At 34.4% G+C, this 16180-nt stretch overlaps 2 protein-coding genes across 3 annotated transcripts; one reads left to right on the forward strand and one right to left on the reverse strand.

The window, feature by feature from the left end:
* Positions 1–2663: 2663 nt before the first annotated feature.
* On the forward strand, positions 2664–4777 carry LOC106446003 (protein SRG1). The gene is made up of 4 exons (XM_013887669.2): positions 2664–3088; positions 3276–3523; positions 3848–4175; positions 4249–4777. The coding sequence occupies exons 1-4, from the start codon at positions 2825–2827 to the stop codon at positions 4498–4500; spliced, it is 1092 nt and encodes a 363-aa protein (XP_013743123.1). The 5' UTR covers positions 2664–2824; the 3' UTR covers positions 4501–4777.
* Positions 4778–6895: 2118 nt separating this feature from the next.
* On the reverse strand, positions 6896–15308 carry LOC125597701 (protein ALWAYS EARLY 3-like). Of its 2 annotated transcripts, none has more exons than XM_048772270.1 (20): positions 15077–15308; positions 14532–14657; positions 14186–14284; positions 13932–13994; positions 13768–13845; positions 13180–13351; positions 12520–12779; positions 12014–12359; positions 11469–11546; positions 11159–11367; positions 11011–11067; positions 10606–10860; positions 10312–10490; positions 9939–10221; positions 9355–9576; positions 8733–8891; positions 8191–8334; positions 7885–8097; positions 7489–7761; positions 6896–7265 (listed from the first exon to the last, which is right to left on the reverse strand). In XM_048772270.1, exons 2-20 carry the CDS (start codon positions 14634–14636, stop codon positions 7101–7103), a joined length of 3360 nt encoding a protein of 1119 aa, XP_048628227.1. In that variant the 5' UTR covers positions 14637–14657; positions 15077–15308; the 3' UTR covers positions 6896–7100. The 2 variants fall into 2 exon arrangements, with proteins under 2 accessions (XP_048628227.1, XP_048628228.1); XM_048772271.1 differs by having other exon boundaries at positions 14532–14648; positions 15077–15259.
* Positions 15309–16180: the final 872 nt, after the last annotated feature.

Raw genomic sequence — 16180 nt, forward strand, 5'->3', positions numbered from 1 at the left:
TTTTTTTTTCAATTGCAAAACTAACCTATGACTACTTAATTGTAAGTCGTTTACTTTTAAAAAAATATTATTATTTTAATTTTCGACAGACGACTGAAATGTAAGTCGTCTGGGGAAGTCAAACTTCTGAAATTATCCAGTCAAATGCAAAACTAACCTATGACGACTGAAATGTAAGTCGTCTAGGTTCTTTGGAAATTTTTTTAAAACCAAACAACAGTAGACGACTTAACTTTCAGTCGTTTCAGGTTACAGATTTCAAAGTCAATTGCAAAAATAACCTCTGTGTTGACCAGACGACTTCCAGGTAAGTCGTCTACAGTCAGACGACTTCTAGGTAAGTTGTCTACAGTTAGATGACGTTCCAAGTAAGTCGTCTGACGAACAGATCTGAAAAAAAAACTCGATGTCATACCTTAAATTGGTGAGATAAGTTCCTTAGCATACATAAGGCTTCTCCAAGCACACAGAATCACAAACGAAAGTCACCCACCCAGAATCGTTAGCTTCTATGACTCTATGAACCATAAAATTTTTAGAATCAAAATCTTGGGTTTTTTTAGCTCATTGTAGAGAGAATGTGAGAGATATGTTGTGTTTAGTTCACAAGAATGAAAAAAGAAGAAGGGTAAATCGATTTTGGGAGCATTAAGAGCTTCAAATTGGTTGTTCATGGTGGTTGTGGTATTGATGACAATGACAATCTTGTAATTACTTGAAGATGATGAGGGTGAGGGAGTAAAGATGTCATTTTAAAAAAAAAAAAAAAATTGATGGCATTTTCGTAAATTATATGAACTTGTGGGGTGAATAGGGCAAAACCAATTTTCAAAAAAAAAGAGGTTAATTTTGTGTTTGACTTTAAGTTGTAGGTCAATTTTGCAAAAAGCCCTTCGTCTTTTATATTGAAGTTTTAGATTTTCCAAACAAAATTCGTATTACTGCATCTTTTCATTATCGTATTCACACACACAAAACATAGAAAGGCTAAGTAGGGATCGCAAGTCTTATTCACTTTTTCATTGCTTTTACCAATTAACAAAATACTATAGTTTAATACATTCCTCGAAACAATTGTTTCCTTATTTTGGTGTGATGGCTGGAACTGGAAGCTGGAAAGTAAATAAATTATACTTTGTAATGTTAATCTTTGTGCAAAGTTAATTATCTTTATAAATAATTATCATTAATATCTTTTTAAATAATTATCATTAATAATAATCAATGATAATTCTTGCTTATATTTGTGTAATGGGCTATATAGTTAGCGTTTTGTTTTTCAAAAAGAAACAAGTATTTCTCCCTGAACACATAAATATCGATTTTTTTTTTAGAAAGGGCTTAACACATAAATATCGAGTTCTTAATTTTTTTATCAAATTTTTTTACTTAATATGCAAATAGTCATTGTAACTTTTTATGTCAATATTTTCATGGTTTACCAACTTGCACAAGATTTGCCACCACCATGTACACACTAATAAAAAAATAATAACATACGACGGTTACCACTTACCAACCACTGTTTTATCACCTTTGATGAGTATCCGATGCTTCCATTATTTCAAACTTTTTGTGAATTTGGTGTATTCGTTTCAATTGTGGCAGGATGCTTTGGCTGAATTTTTTGTTTCCATAAAATCTTCTTCTTTCTGCAAAAATTGTGAGTAGTCACTTGAAAAGAAAATTCCCAAAGTATAACATTTTCAGTCCAATATCCATCACAATCGTTCCTTATCGTCTCTTGTCCCGATAAACGTTACAAAGGAGAATACAAGAGAATGAATTTGACTTCTCCTTCATTTCGAAGATATACATTCAGAGGTCCTGGACACACAAAATTAAACAATTAAATTTTCAACTAATTTTTTTATATCTTTCAATATATCATGATCGGTCCTTTTAATACACAAACGTTTTGGAAAAATTTGGTATTGAAATTTTAATACTAGATGTATACAATATACATGAAGATTAATTACTCCATAACTTGTTATTTTATTTTATTAAATACCAAATCTTTCTTGAGATTTTCAAAATTATAAGTAAAAAAAAATTGACCAGTTTTTGGAAAAAAAAAATGAGTTATAGAAAATTTAAACTCGGTTGCGCATATAAAATCTATTCTTGAGATTCTATCACTAATTTTTGCCGACTCTGAACATATACAATAAATTTGAAAAAGTATATATCGGAACCCTCAGTATCATGAACTAAAATGGAAAAGTACGTAACCCTAGCTATTTTTCTACCAAAATTCTGAAAACATTGTTGGAAACTTTTTTTAATATAGTATCCAAAATAATACTCCGTATTGTTTCACTACTACTACTATATAAATATAGTGTATTAAACATAAAATGGACAACTTGAGAGTTTTCAGTTAGTTAAATAACAATTACTTTTCTTATTGATTGAGGTTGGTGGGTAATTTGAGGATTATTTAAAGATTTTAATGATTAATTGGTCGACAAAATGAATATACAAGGAGCTTTGGAAAACAAATATTTTTATTCAGTGTGACTTATGCCATAACACTAAATTCTTTAAAAAAAAATAGAAAGAAATTCGTTTTAACCAAAAAAAAATAGAAAGAAATTCGAAAGTGCACAAAATGGACCCCCACTCCACAAAACCTGCAACACTCAGTTAACCCACAACATGCAAACATAATAGACACCACTGAGCTCCACGCATTTCTTCTATAAATGTAGACTCTCTCACGACTCACACCGCAACGAGAAACTTGTTTTAGCTAAATTCCAAAAAAGAAACAGAAAACAAATAAGATCTTAATTCTCCTTCCGAGTTTGCTTTCTTCAATATGGCTCCTCTACCCATTTCTTCGATTAGAGTTGGGAAAATAGATGATGTTCAAGAATTAATAAAATCAAAACCAAACAAAGTTCCAGAGAGGTTCATAAGAGAAGCCAATGAGAGAGGTGTCTTAGTGTCTCATAAGACTCACCTTCATCATCATATTCCTGTTGTTGATCTCTCTAAACTGTCGAAACCTCACACTGATGATGATTTTCTCTTTGAGATTCTTAAGCTCTCACAAGCTTGTGAAGACTGGGGATTTTTCCAGGTAAATTTTTTTTTTTTTTTTCCAAAACATTGTCTATTAGTCAAAATCATGTATAGTAATCTATTGTCCACTATAAACATATTATTTAGATAATTGGGTTTATTAGATCAACCTTAACATGTTTATTAGATCAATCTTAACATGTATGAACTACATATGAATATCAGAATTTTTTTCTTCTATACAGGTTATAAATCATGGGATTGAAGTGGGTGTGGTGGAAGATATAGAGAAGGTGGCGAAGGAGTTCTTCGAGATGCCACTGGAGGAGAAGAAGAAGTATCCAATGGAGCCAGGGACCGTACAAGGTTACGGTCAAGCTTTCATCTTCTCTGAAGATCAGAAGCTTGATTGGTGCAACATGTTTGCTCTTGGTGTTCATCCTCCTTCTATTCGTAACCCCAAACTATGGCCTTCTAAACCGGCCCGGTTCAGGTTCTCCACAAAACTCCCTATTTTCTTATAACAAAATTTATTTAATCTTCCGAAATACCTTTGTTCAGTTTTCATGGTCATCATATTCTGTAGAGATTAACTAATGAGCATGTGGCGCGCAATAAAATAGTCTTTGCTAGAAAGTGTCATGTATACTGTATCCATGTTCGAGATTAATCATGATTCATATTTTAAAAACTTATAGTGGATCATCAGATAATTAAAATATCACATAGCGTAGCTTAGTGATACATATTTTTCAATTATTAAATTTCCTTTTTCTAAAAGTATATGTGGCTAAGAAATTACTTTTTTTTTCTATAGTGAAAATCTTGAAGGTTACTCAAAAGAGATAAGGAAATTATGCAAGAGGTTGTTGAAGTACATAGCAATAAGCTTGGATCTAAAGGAAGAGAGATTTGAAGAAATGTTTGGGGAAGCAGTGCAAGCAGTAAGGATGAACTATTACCCACCATGTTCACGTCCTGATCTTGTCATGGGACTCAGCCCACATTCTGATGGAAGTGCTCTCACTGTTCTTCAACAGAGCAAGAACAGCTGTGTTGGGCTTCAGATCCTCAAGGACAACACTTGGGTCCCTGTACTACCTCTTCCAAATGCCCTTGTCATTAACATTGGTGATACAGTTGAGGTATTATTTTAAATAGACTTCAATCAGAGAACTTATATCTACAAATTATGAATTTCTGTACATGTGCGTGTAGGTGCTAACTAATGGGAAGTACAAGAGTGTAGAGCATAGAGCAGTGACAAATAGAGAAAGGGAGAGGCTTACAATAGTGACATTCTATGCACCCAACTACGAGGTTAAAATAGAACCAATGGGTGAATTGGTTGATGATGAAACCAACCCATGCAAGTATAGAAGCTACAATCATGGTGACTATAGTTATCACTATGTCTCCAACAAGCTCCAAGGCAAGAAGTCACTTGATTTTGCCAAGATTCTCAATTAACTATATTACTTTCACACCCCTTTCACCTTCCATTAACTACCACTTAATTTGTTTTATTTTTAAGAATTTAGTTGTGGGACTCTTGTGTGTATGATGTACAGGAATGTTTCCCACTTAGGGGTTTTAGTGTCATGATTAAATTCCCCAGTGTAACTACAACTTGTAATATATTATGTGTGTGTGTGGGTGGAGTTGGGTGTGTTTATGTATCCATATGTATGCCGAGAAGGAACATAAAGAATAAGAAAGAACAATATCAGATCCATGTTTATGTCGATACATGTGTGCATATATATAATGTATTTCGTTAGTTTGTATCATTATGCATATACTCCTTTCATTTAAAAATGATCCTGGTCTTAAAAAAAATTATTAGTAAATTGTAAACTTTGAAAAATTAATTATATTTATTAAATTTTAATTGTTTAAAATTACGAGAAATAATTAATAACCAAATGAAGTATTTACAATTAAATTATAAAATATTTTACTAATATATATATATATATATATATTTATGTAAATTTTAATATAACTTTTCTCTGAACGGAAAGAGGTATTTCAAAAATAATTTTGTTCAGTAGTGTTGGTAAATGAAAAATAAATCTTTGGAAGTGTTTAATCAAAGAGAAACATCTGTATGTGTGATCAAGACATGGTCTCAACTTTTCTCTCTTCACGGATGTGAAGTATCATGTTCAAAGATCAATTTGAACGATTTGGAAGATAAAATCGAGAAGAGACAAGGCAAAAGGCTTCATTATTGTTTCACTTGTTTTACTAAACTACAAAAGGTCCCCATTATGAGACCAAAAAAACTATTTTATTTATTATATTATTAGTTAATAATAACTCAATAATAATTACATAACAAATGCATTGTCGGTTCTTATTTATTTGTCGTTATTGTCGCTTCTACCAAATGGTAAGAAAAAAATCTGCAGACCAAAAGGAGAGAGCACTAGAAGAGAGAAAAAATGGACGGAGGATGATGTAGTTACACGTCAATGTTATGGTAATATGGTGGGAACCATAAAATATCATATCAAAATGATTTAACATAAGATTACAACTTAATAATTCTCGTATAAAATCAAAATGTTCACTTTGTTATAAATTAGAATAGTCACATCTCAATTATACTCCTCCAGAAAAATATATTGCACTTTTTCATTTTATATCATTACTATGTGTATGAAGTATATAAACTAACTGTTAGGCACTTTGTTTTTAACTCTTTGATGATTGTTTCAATAAAGACAAAAATCTGAAGTCGACCCCAAAATACGACTGGGCCAATTCATTACTACACCAGATCCAAAATCGGACTCAGCCAAACCAAGCATGTTCTATCCGAATTGGGACACAGTGGAGCCTGGCTGGACCGATCGACTTATTAGACCATTTATAACTGAGATGTTGAATACAAGATTCAACAACTGAATCATTAGAATAAGTTCGTTGAAAAATGAAATACAATGATGTGATTATTTGGACTTGAAAAAATTCAATATGTTAAACAAAATAAAAAAGTAGATACCACCAACGGTATATGTTGATTTTTTAAAAACATTATTTCATATTATCCTAATTATTTAAAATAAATATTTTATTATAAATTAAATAATTTATTTAATATTTTATACAAAAACTTACTATTTTTAATTAGAGATTAGATTTATTTAATTTAGACATTGATAATTACTATTATTAACAAATAAAATAGATTGTTGATTCTACTAAACAAAACCATTGTATTGTGTTAAAATCAAATGTGTTTTGAATTACGAAGTGAAAAGAAAAAAAAATGATGTGAAGTGTTAAATTATATTTTAAAAAAATAGTGAATGTTGAATTTTGAAACTATTGTATATAGTTTAATCCAGACAAGACATGTATACATATTTATTGTTGAATGCTCAGGTCGCATACAGCTTATATTAAATAAATATTTCCCTATTTTTTAATTAAAAAAACAAATAACAACAAATTGTGGAAACGTTTAAAGATTAGACCATATTCAAATAGATGAATGAGGATGGTAATCATAATGAAAACAGAAACAGAAATTGATTTTAACAAGATACTGGAATGAAATTAGTTTAGTACCACTATAAAACACTGATAATGGACCGCAGTGCAGTCCTGTTTTAATAGCTGATAAACAAGCAATAATGGAAAGGTTTTAAAGAGTAGAAGACAGTGCTCTCAAACAGATGAAGATGATAGATATAGTACACATGCGAGACACAATGAAAACAAGAATGTAATTAATTTAAGTAAGATAAGAAATGAAACCAATTCAGTGGATGGCTACGCAGTCGTGTCCAATGATTGATGGATTTTATTACGTAAAATGAAATCGAGTAAGTTTAATGAATCAACACACTCCAAATCATTAAGGGAAATCTTATTCGGAACAAAACAAACTGTTTTGGTCGATGCGGTCTTGAATTCTTTATGGGTTTTCCTCTTTCGCAGTCAAGACACACCAAATAACTGAGGTATATATAAAGAGATTTTCTACAAGGGAACATCAATTTTACAAGAGAAACAAGCAGCAGCATGGAGAGACAAAGAGGGTTTATTAAGTCTTGGCTCTAGGAGGGTACGAGGGCTAGAATCTGGTTTCTAATGATTCCCATGCACTTTTGTATCTCTGTATAAATAGGAAGGTTCTGTGAGCAGCAAGGCTGTAAGCTGGCTACAGCCGAATCTAGAACCTGAGCCACTTCACTTGGTGGGAATTGCCTCTCTGTACATCTCTGCATCGTACGGTTTCAGTTGTTAGGATCACAAATTGAGAACGAAATAAGAAAGCAACACAAGATAACTAACTAATCAGCCATTACAGAGAGTGAGAGCAAAAGGAAAACAACTTCAAGGCTTAACTTTCTCTAATATCTAAAACTGTATGAAGAGAGATAACACTCGGTACTAATAATGTCTTTGTGTTAATAAACAGAAAGGATTATTTGAGATTGTCACCTGAATCATGAGCAATGTAGCCATACAGCGTGAAACAAGTTCAGACGGAACCTGCAGGTCATTTTGGTCTAGTGGGTTTACGTGGGAATCATCTGCATGTTGAGTAGAGGTAGATAGATTTGGTGTAGAGGGAAGACGCTGATCTTGGGAAGCTTGTGTTTGCTGGACTGATGATCCTTCTGATTCATCTGTCGAGAGCTGGTTATTAACAAAATCAATGGCTTCTTCTATATTTACAACATTATTTTCGTCTTTCCTTAGTAACGCCAATGCCTGCAATAGACACAGAGACAAAATGGTCAAGTTGGTTAGATCTCTGGAGACGCAACAAATGATTAGTACATTGTCACATGTAGATCCAAAACACAGAAACATATCAACTCGTTATACACACACCTGTATAGCTCTGAATACCATTTTCTTAGCTTTTACTCTAGAACTGTCAACAATCTCAGAGACATGGAATCCATTAGTATCAGATGCATCATTGTCTACGTACGTCAACTGTCCATCAGGTTCCCCTGAGTTGCTCATGTGTGTTATTGAAGAAGATGGTACATTCTCCTGGTAAGTATTCCGTTGCCTCAGGCCAAGAAGTGCCAATGAAACCTGTGCATATTGAGACATAGAATGCGAAACTTCAGGAGCCGTACGTAGTAAAGACGACAAGATTACTCTTACATTTCCTTCATAAACTCTTGCCTGTTCATTTATTTCGCTTAGCTGAAAGAGAACTGCAGCATATTGTTTCTTAAAAGATTCAGAATCCTTCAGAGCGTTGTGTCCGTCTTTCTCACTTTCCACAACCTCGTTGTTCATGTAATTTAGCTCCCTCAAAACTAGCTCCTGCAGTGTGTAGATTAAGCTTTAATTAGTTGAAATGTAAACCACAATGTCGAAAAGCTAAACAAACATGGAAGACAAGGAAGAAAAAAAATCAAAAATAGAGTGAATCAAAGAGTAACAACTCAAATTCAATACATTAATAGTAGTTACATGATTTCACATTCCTTATTAGTCAATTAGAAACTATTACTCCATCAAACATATCATCTTCCAATCTCTACTTATAGTAGTAAAGAAAGGAGAAGCTTAATGCTAGCAAAACTGAAGCAATATCATGAAATATGTAAAACAGACAGAAAAGTAACCAGGCCATAGAGAAAGTGTTATGTTGAAGAAGATTAAGAACAAGCACGTATCACACATGTATAATAAGGCTGAGAATTAATAACAGGCCGAACCTTCTTGTCAAGCGCACGTGTAAGTTCAGAAAGAGCTTGGACATCAGCTTCTCTCGCATGAATATGGCCAATATTTGAAGGCTGAGAATTAAACAATTGTACAGCAAGAGCCTCATCGACTCCATTTTGAGCTTGTGGATCCGAACTTGAGATTTCTACCTATATAATTAAGGCAAACTTGAATATAATTAATATATCTATCGTGATTTTGTTAAACTGTAGATAAGATTTATTGTGGTCAAATGCCAAACAAGGCATTGCAAGAGAGAGTAGATGCAAGTAAGGAGGAGGAACAACATTAGCTACAGCCTCAGCGAGAACAGTGATAGAACATGCACGTTGATTTTGTACAAGATCGGTAAGAGATGTGAATTATCTACATACCTTCCTAGATACAGTTATTGGTCAAAGACTTCACACAGAGAAACTCCAGGAGATTGTATTCGTTAGATGGAAACCCATTAATATTTGAAACTAGTAAACAACAAATTACCCCGTAAACTCCTAGATGTGTGTGATACTAAATCAATTCTTCCAGGTATGCAGGAAAATGAACCTCCACAAAATAATCTATAGCATATACAAAAGCAGAATATATGTGTGATGGTCAGAAAATATTAACCTTTTCCTGCTTTAGTGAATTGTTAATGATATAATTTGGTGAGGATAGGGGATAGCCTGCCTCGCACGAAAGTTTGGGGTACCCTTCAGGCATGCTTTCCTTTACCCGCTCATGCATTTTCTCCTCACTGGAATTCTGACGGTGATGATTCGACAAAACATAGTGTTTTGCAAGTGATGCTGGCATGTTTTCTAGAGGATTTAGTGGCATGCATTCAGTATCCTTCAGCAAAAGAGAGAGATTTAAATGTTATTAACATTCAAATTCGTTCTCGCTCAAAAGTCATACAGATATCAGATTAGTTCTTAGTGCTTTTGTAGAGAACCTCGTGAAGTATGCACCAGATAAATTGGTCAACTATTAAGTGCTAAAATTCTGTTGTAAGAAATTCAGTAGTGATTCCATTTACCAAACGTTTTTGAGACATTAATTAAAATCACAAATGTGCAGTCAACTGCGAGGAGCCGAGGATTCATTTCTCTCTTTTTTCAGTTTCAGTATTATTCCATATTCACGTTTATTCTTCATGTCAAAGATTCTGATTCTAGAAATGCCAGAAAAATTTGCAGTGGCAGAAAGAATACCTTGACAAATTCCACCCCTAGTTCAGGGTTGTCAAACTGAATCCGGTACCTGCAGTGATCAACGGTTAGGACACTGCCGTCATGAATCTCTCTTGACTTTGGATGAAGGCAAATGACTCTCTGTGAAACATTTAGAGGCCGAGCCAGATCCATCGGAAGTCCTTCCCTCATACCCGTGTTTAGTTCATCGTAATGTTTTCTTACAGAATCCCTGTATAGGTATAGCTTTTCCTTTTCCTCCTTCAGAAACTGTTGAGAAAAACGCCTTGGTTTCCCAAGAGAACTGCACCAATAAAGAATGATTAAAGAAACATACATATGCACACAGAAAAATTAGAAATTAATAAATAAACTGCATTTTAGTAGTGATAACCTCCTTATGACACCCCATTCAACGCGAGTTAACCTAGGAACATGGCCCAACCCTACATGATCCAAGTACTCAACAAACTCTTGTCTGGCAAACCATGGGTAGTCAATTGCGCTATAGAACCACTCAAAAAGACACCATCTTCGTGCTTTGAAACTAGATATGCAATGCGAAAACTTCTCCTGTATATGGTACAACATATAATAAGGGAACTCCACAAACTAAGATTAATTGATATCGTTGGTGATTCTTTATCATTTGGCAACAGAGTTGTATGATCAGAAATTTTTCACTCACCAAAATCTCTGACTTCTTCACGTCATCAATAGTTAGAGGTTTCTCAGTTACTATCTTTCTTCTGCTTCTAACTTTAGTTGGCAAGTTAACTTCTTTTTGGGTGGCTGCAGTTGATGGAGCTGACTCATCGTCATCTACCATGTTGTTACTTGAAGAAGTACGATCCTGGGGTTTGACAGACTTCTTATCATACGAGTTTCGAATACTTGCAGACCGTTTACCTCTCCCAACAGGCTTAATTTCCTCACCTATTCCCTACAACAATACAATCAGTACCAGATTAAAGCTACAAACGAAATTCCACAAAGAAAAACAAACCTGAAATATTTTAAAAAATGGTCTGTCGAAGATATAATATATGCAATGTTGTCTAATAGAGAGATGTGTTCTATACCAGACACGTACCTTGTTTTTAGAAGGCTCAGTGACTTGTGAAATTGCAGCAAGCTCATCTTTAGGAACCTGCAGGAAGAAACAACTTCAACATGGTCATGAATTGAGACAATAGAACCGTAAAAGCAAGTATCTTTGTTAAGTATATAGCTTCTCTTACTTTAGCTGGTGATGCTTTCTGCCGTCCCTTTCTGATTACAGAGCTACTTGGACTCTTTCTCTCGGGTTCAGTATTACAAAGATCATTGCAGACGGGTCTTTTCTGTTTCGATTTTCTAAGAGAGCCCCTTTTAGACATGGATGCTAAATCAGTCTCTTTATAATCTGAAGCCTTTCCAGCTCTCTTTTCCTCAGCTTGAACAGATGACTCTTCAAACAAAAATTCGATAGAGAAAGTTAATAAACATTAACCAGCTTAAGACACTAGGCTTAATGTAAAACGCTTATAGGTCAAACATAGGTATCCCCACCAGTGTCCGTGGCAGTTTCAGGCATCATCAGCGATAGATCTGCCAGCGTCTGGAGAGCATCACATGCTGTGTCTTCATCTGAAGAGAAAAATTAGCTTCTTAAGTTTGTCATAGATGAGAAGAATCTTCATGAAGAATGCCTCCATAAACCTCATTATTAATTTGGTCAAATTTGAATTCCAAGCTCAGTAGCCAACTCATATTAGATAAGCAGAACAAGCAGTTGTTGATCCCAAATTTTATTCAGACAAGAAAAATGTCAATGACAGTACCAGAAATAAGGATTTTAAAGTTAAGAAACGCAAGATAGAGTGACCACCAAAACATTAACTCAATTTATGATTTTCAGATATACTTCCGTGTCTTATTTTTGTCAATGGGTTGCTAGACTATAATTGGTGTTTCTCTAGAGTGTAGCAGGCATGTGGTCACCTGCCTTTATAAGGGTGCTTTGAATAAAGGTTAAGTGATGTTTCTTTATATCCTAATTCGATGTGCATAGCAGATAGGTGAATTTAACAAAGAAGTGAGAGACTAGAACACACCTGCAGTAAAAAGACTTTTTTTACTTTTTCTCCTTGAACTTCTATATGTGAATTTCAAAAACTTCCCATCCCCTTCTTGTTTAAATTTCTCATCGAGAGTGCCTAAGCTTTGTGCTTCGTCTGTACCACTGCAGGCCTCTTTTGAATCATCTTCTCTGATGCCGAACCTCCTTCTATAGTACTGTTTTTCTTTCATGGCACTTCTATCTTCTCCATTCGTCAACTCATTTCTACTTCCTGGGTTATCCACATTTTCAGCTTCAGTACTTTCTAAGCTTGGTTCACAGCGGGCATCTTCCGTATCAGTGGCACGAAGCTTGGCAATCGCCATGTCAATATCAGCACGCTGAATATCAAGATCCATCAGTCCATATTACTATATGACTGTTGCTACTTAAGCTAGATTTCTGTTAACTGAATTTGCGAAAGGACTATCATGTAGTGAAACATAGCTATAGTTTCATGAAGTAAATATATGAATTATGAGCAACAGTAAAGAAAATTACCATTATTTCACTTTTCTTATCAGGGGAGAGCATCTTTGATTTTCTATTTGGTGTGTGTGGGTTTTTGGTAGAACCACCTCGTTGTGAAGCCTCAGTCAATGCTAATGCAATCTCATGTTCCATATCATCATCAGTATCACCCCCCTTCTGATTTAGAGACTTCTTAACAGGTGACATATATCTTTCCCTAGTATCCTTCTCAGGGGTATATGAGACAGGAATTCTAGGTGTCCTTTTTCCAACAGCACGAGGCATTGTCTCTTGGCACATGCAGATTACGATTATAAGAAAAGTTAGCAAATAATAGATCTTGTCCATCAGAGGGATAGCTAATGAGCAATAAAATTTGGGCAAGATAAATCTTTGTTCCCCTTTGCCAATAGTGGGTACTAACTTATGTTGCATGTCCGCAAAGTAACTTTGTGTAGTAGTGTACATTATCGACGCTAGTTTATTTATTTTTAAAAATAAACAGAGCAGTTCTATATAAGCTAATTCTTTAGAGCAAAATCGTATCATCAGGACTGCAATAACTGAAAGAGAAAAAAAGTTGTACCACGCAAAGACTCGTGCATATATAGAATATCGTTTGTGCACGCAAAACTCATGTTTGTGAATCGGTGAACAGATTTTGAGGAAAAGAGAAGCAGAGAACACTACCAGTACGTCTCTTCTTCAGTGATGGCAAGTAGCCTGAAGAGGACCTGAACTGCAGGCGGTCAGACAGACCCTCTAATCCTGCAGAGGGATGATCTGAGGATTTCAATTTAGAGCGCTTAGAAGCTGACCTCAGACTTTCGTTTTTCTCCTGCTCACTGTCACTTCCTCCATGCTAGAGAGGAGAAAGAGTTGTTACATAATAACATAAAGCAAACCAACTCCACACTACCAAACTATATTCCTTTGAAACACAAATGTATTACTTTATCAACACATAACGACTTAGCAAAGAAACACCAAACAAAAAATGTAAGAATTTGTCTTCCCTGAGCTAAACTATATTTTCAAGTGACAATATCTGAACAGACAAGAGTGCTACACCCCTAGGTTGCACAAAATTTAACAAGAAACAACAAGAAAGTTTTGCATGATTAGTAGTTGGCAGGTGTTCCATAGGAACGGTGTCAGACTTATTAATTGTTTTGAGTTCATAAAAATTAGTATCCTGAACTGGACCACATCTGTGTAAGTTAGGAATACCCAAAATACCGAAATTAAATAACTATTCGAACGGTTTATAGCTCTTACCAGAACAGCGTAGTGATCAGTCATCATTGCAGTTAGGCCAACGACAGAAGCAGTGCCTTCCGGAAGAGACAAGTAAGCCTAAAGTACAGATGATACAACATAAGTTGAAAAATATCTAGACCAATATCAAAAGATAAACCGGAGAAGGGGGAGAGCATGATAACCTTATTCATAGTGTATAGAGCCTCTACCATCTCTGCAGAACGACTATGTACAAAACCAGCGACCTACAAACCATAGAGAGGAGAACTCTATTATAATTCTAGTTCACAAAACCAAAATGATTATAAAAATGAATTAACTATCCCCCTAACATTTATCGGAAACTATGGCAGCAGTTTATTAGTATTCTTCCCAAATGGAAGGTTGCACTACAAATCGCACTCCAAGACTTAGATCTTTGCCAAATTGAACTGACCTTTTTCCATTCTTTTCCGAATTTGCGGTACCCTTCATAAAAGCGCTCCAACTCTTCCTTGCTCCACTGAGGACCTAACATATCCGACAACTTCCTCTTCTGCATGTAAAATAAGATAAGCTTGATCCTTATACAATTTTTTCCGGCAAAATAACAACAAATGGAACCGAAACAACAACTTAAAAGTCTAGCAAACATCTAAAGATTGGTATCGTTCTGAAACCTAGGGATACAATTTTGTTAAAAATCAAATACTTGGCTGAGTAATTAATACAAGTATCACAAATCATATAACCTAAAGCCAGCTTACCCAGTTGAATAAAAAGAAAGAAAAGAGCGAGCTTACCCGTGGTTTGGTTTTGCTCATACTTTCTTCTTCTTTGTGAGGAGAAACATCTTTAGGACGCGGAGTTCTCTTGTATTTAGATTTCGTTGATCTTGAAGGCGCCATTTCCCAAAGCCTCTTTCAAAACTGAAACCATGTTTAGTCTTACCAAAGATTCAAACCCAATAGCACTATAAATCACCAAAAGCTCAATCCAGTAATTGATCATACTAAATACTGCATGCAGAAACCTAATTGATTCTACGATTGCTTCATCATCAGTTTCAACACTACTTCCGCTCAAACCCCAGGAAAAAAGACGATTAATCAGAGAATTTGAAATAAATCTCCTTAAGCAGCTCTAGGTTAGTTTATACTGGGCGAATTCGAATCACACGACCTGACACCTATTCGATTTGAGCTTCGAATTTCAAATCGAATGCTCAAAATTCAAAGATACGATGAATTGAGCTCAATTATTTCCAATAATTCACGAGAAATCAACGAAAATCAGAAATCGAAACTATCTTCATCGCGAGAGAAAGAGGATAAAAAATGAAGCTTACCAAGAAGAATCCAAAATCACTTTGAAGACATCGACGGGACTTCGATTTATAGGTGGATACACAAGGGAAATTGAGGGAGCAGGTGAGAGATCGGAACGAATCAATCAGAGAGCTTACGTATTAAGCGATCGATTTAAGAGAGAAGACGAAGCAGCAAAGATATGAAACAAGGAAGAGATGAGAAAATAGAATTTTTTTGGGGATTATATAACCGCGAAAAACTTTAAAAATAAATAAAAATAGAAATCTTTTATAAATGCAAATTCGTTACACGAGCTAAATCAATCACACATACAAGAACTTAGATGCAATCATAAAACCTGGGGTTGAACCGGTTCAACTCCTGATATTTTAAACCGAATTTACTCTGACCTTCAAATCTCATGGTTAAGCAAGCAGGGCTAAAGCAGGAAATGTCAATTAGGCTGGTCTGTTCGGACTCAACCACAAAATTTACAAAACTTGTAAATATTTGAGTTTGGTCCGACCGGTTCGGACCAGCAATTTTATGTATCTATATTTTAAAATCTGGTCCAACTCTAAAAAACCTACAAGGATTTCAGGTTTTTTGGATAATTACTGTAACATTGTATATGTTATTTTACCATTTGAAAATATTTAATCCAAGTTTTTATATAAAAAAAAACATGTTTCAACTTTTGTTTTGAAATATAAAGTGAGTTTTAAAACCGCCGACAAGAAGTTTGACGAAAATAGATCTCAATCACATATATTAGTAAATGAAAAGGAATGAGAAAGCACAACTCCAGATTCGAACACTCACAAGAAGGCAAGCAAAACATGAGATCGAATCGAAGAAAATTCAAAAAGAATTTGATATCAGCATGCAACAACAATCACTGAGAACTAAATTTCAACTAAAAACGAATTTGGAAAATTAGAAAAATATACTAAAACGACAAGAACATGCAACAAAAGCGATTTTAAACTAAAAAAGATCAACAATAGCTCTCATCACCTTATACATGACCAATTAGATCTAAATCTAAAACAAATCTAACTGGTGAATAGAAAAAACTATAGATGAAAGTCAACTAAAAATTATAAAGAAACCATCGAAAAAAGAAACTAAATCCGACTCAT

Source organism: Brassica napus, unplaced genomic scaffold, assembly GCF_020379485.1.
Source record: "Brassica napus cultivar Da-Ae unplaced genomic scaffold, Da-Ae ScsIHWf_1518;HRSCAF=2116, whole genome shotgun sequence".
Classification (NCBI taxonomy): Eukaryota; Viridiplantae; Streptophyta; class Magnoliopsida; order Brassicales; family Brassicaceae; genus Brassica; species Brassica napus.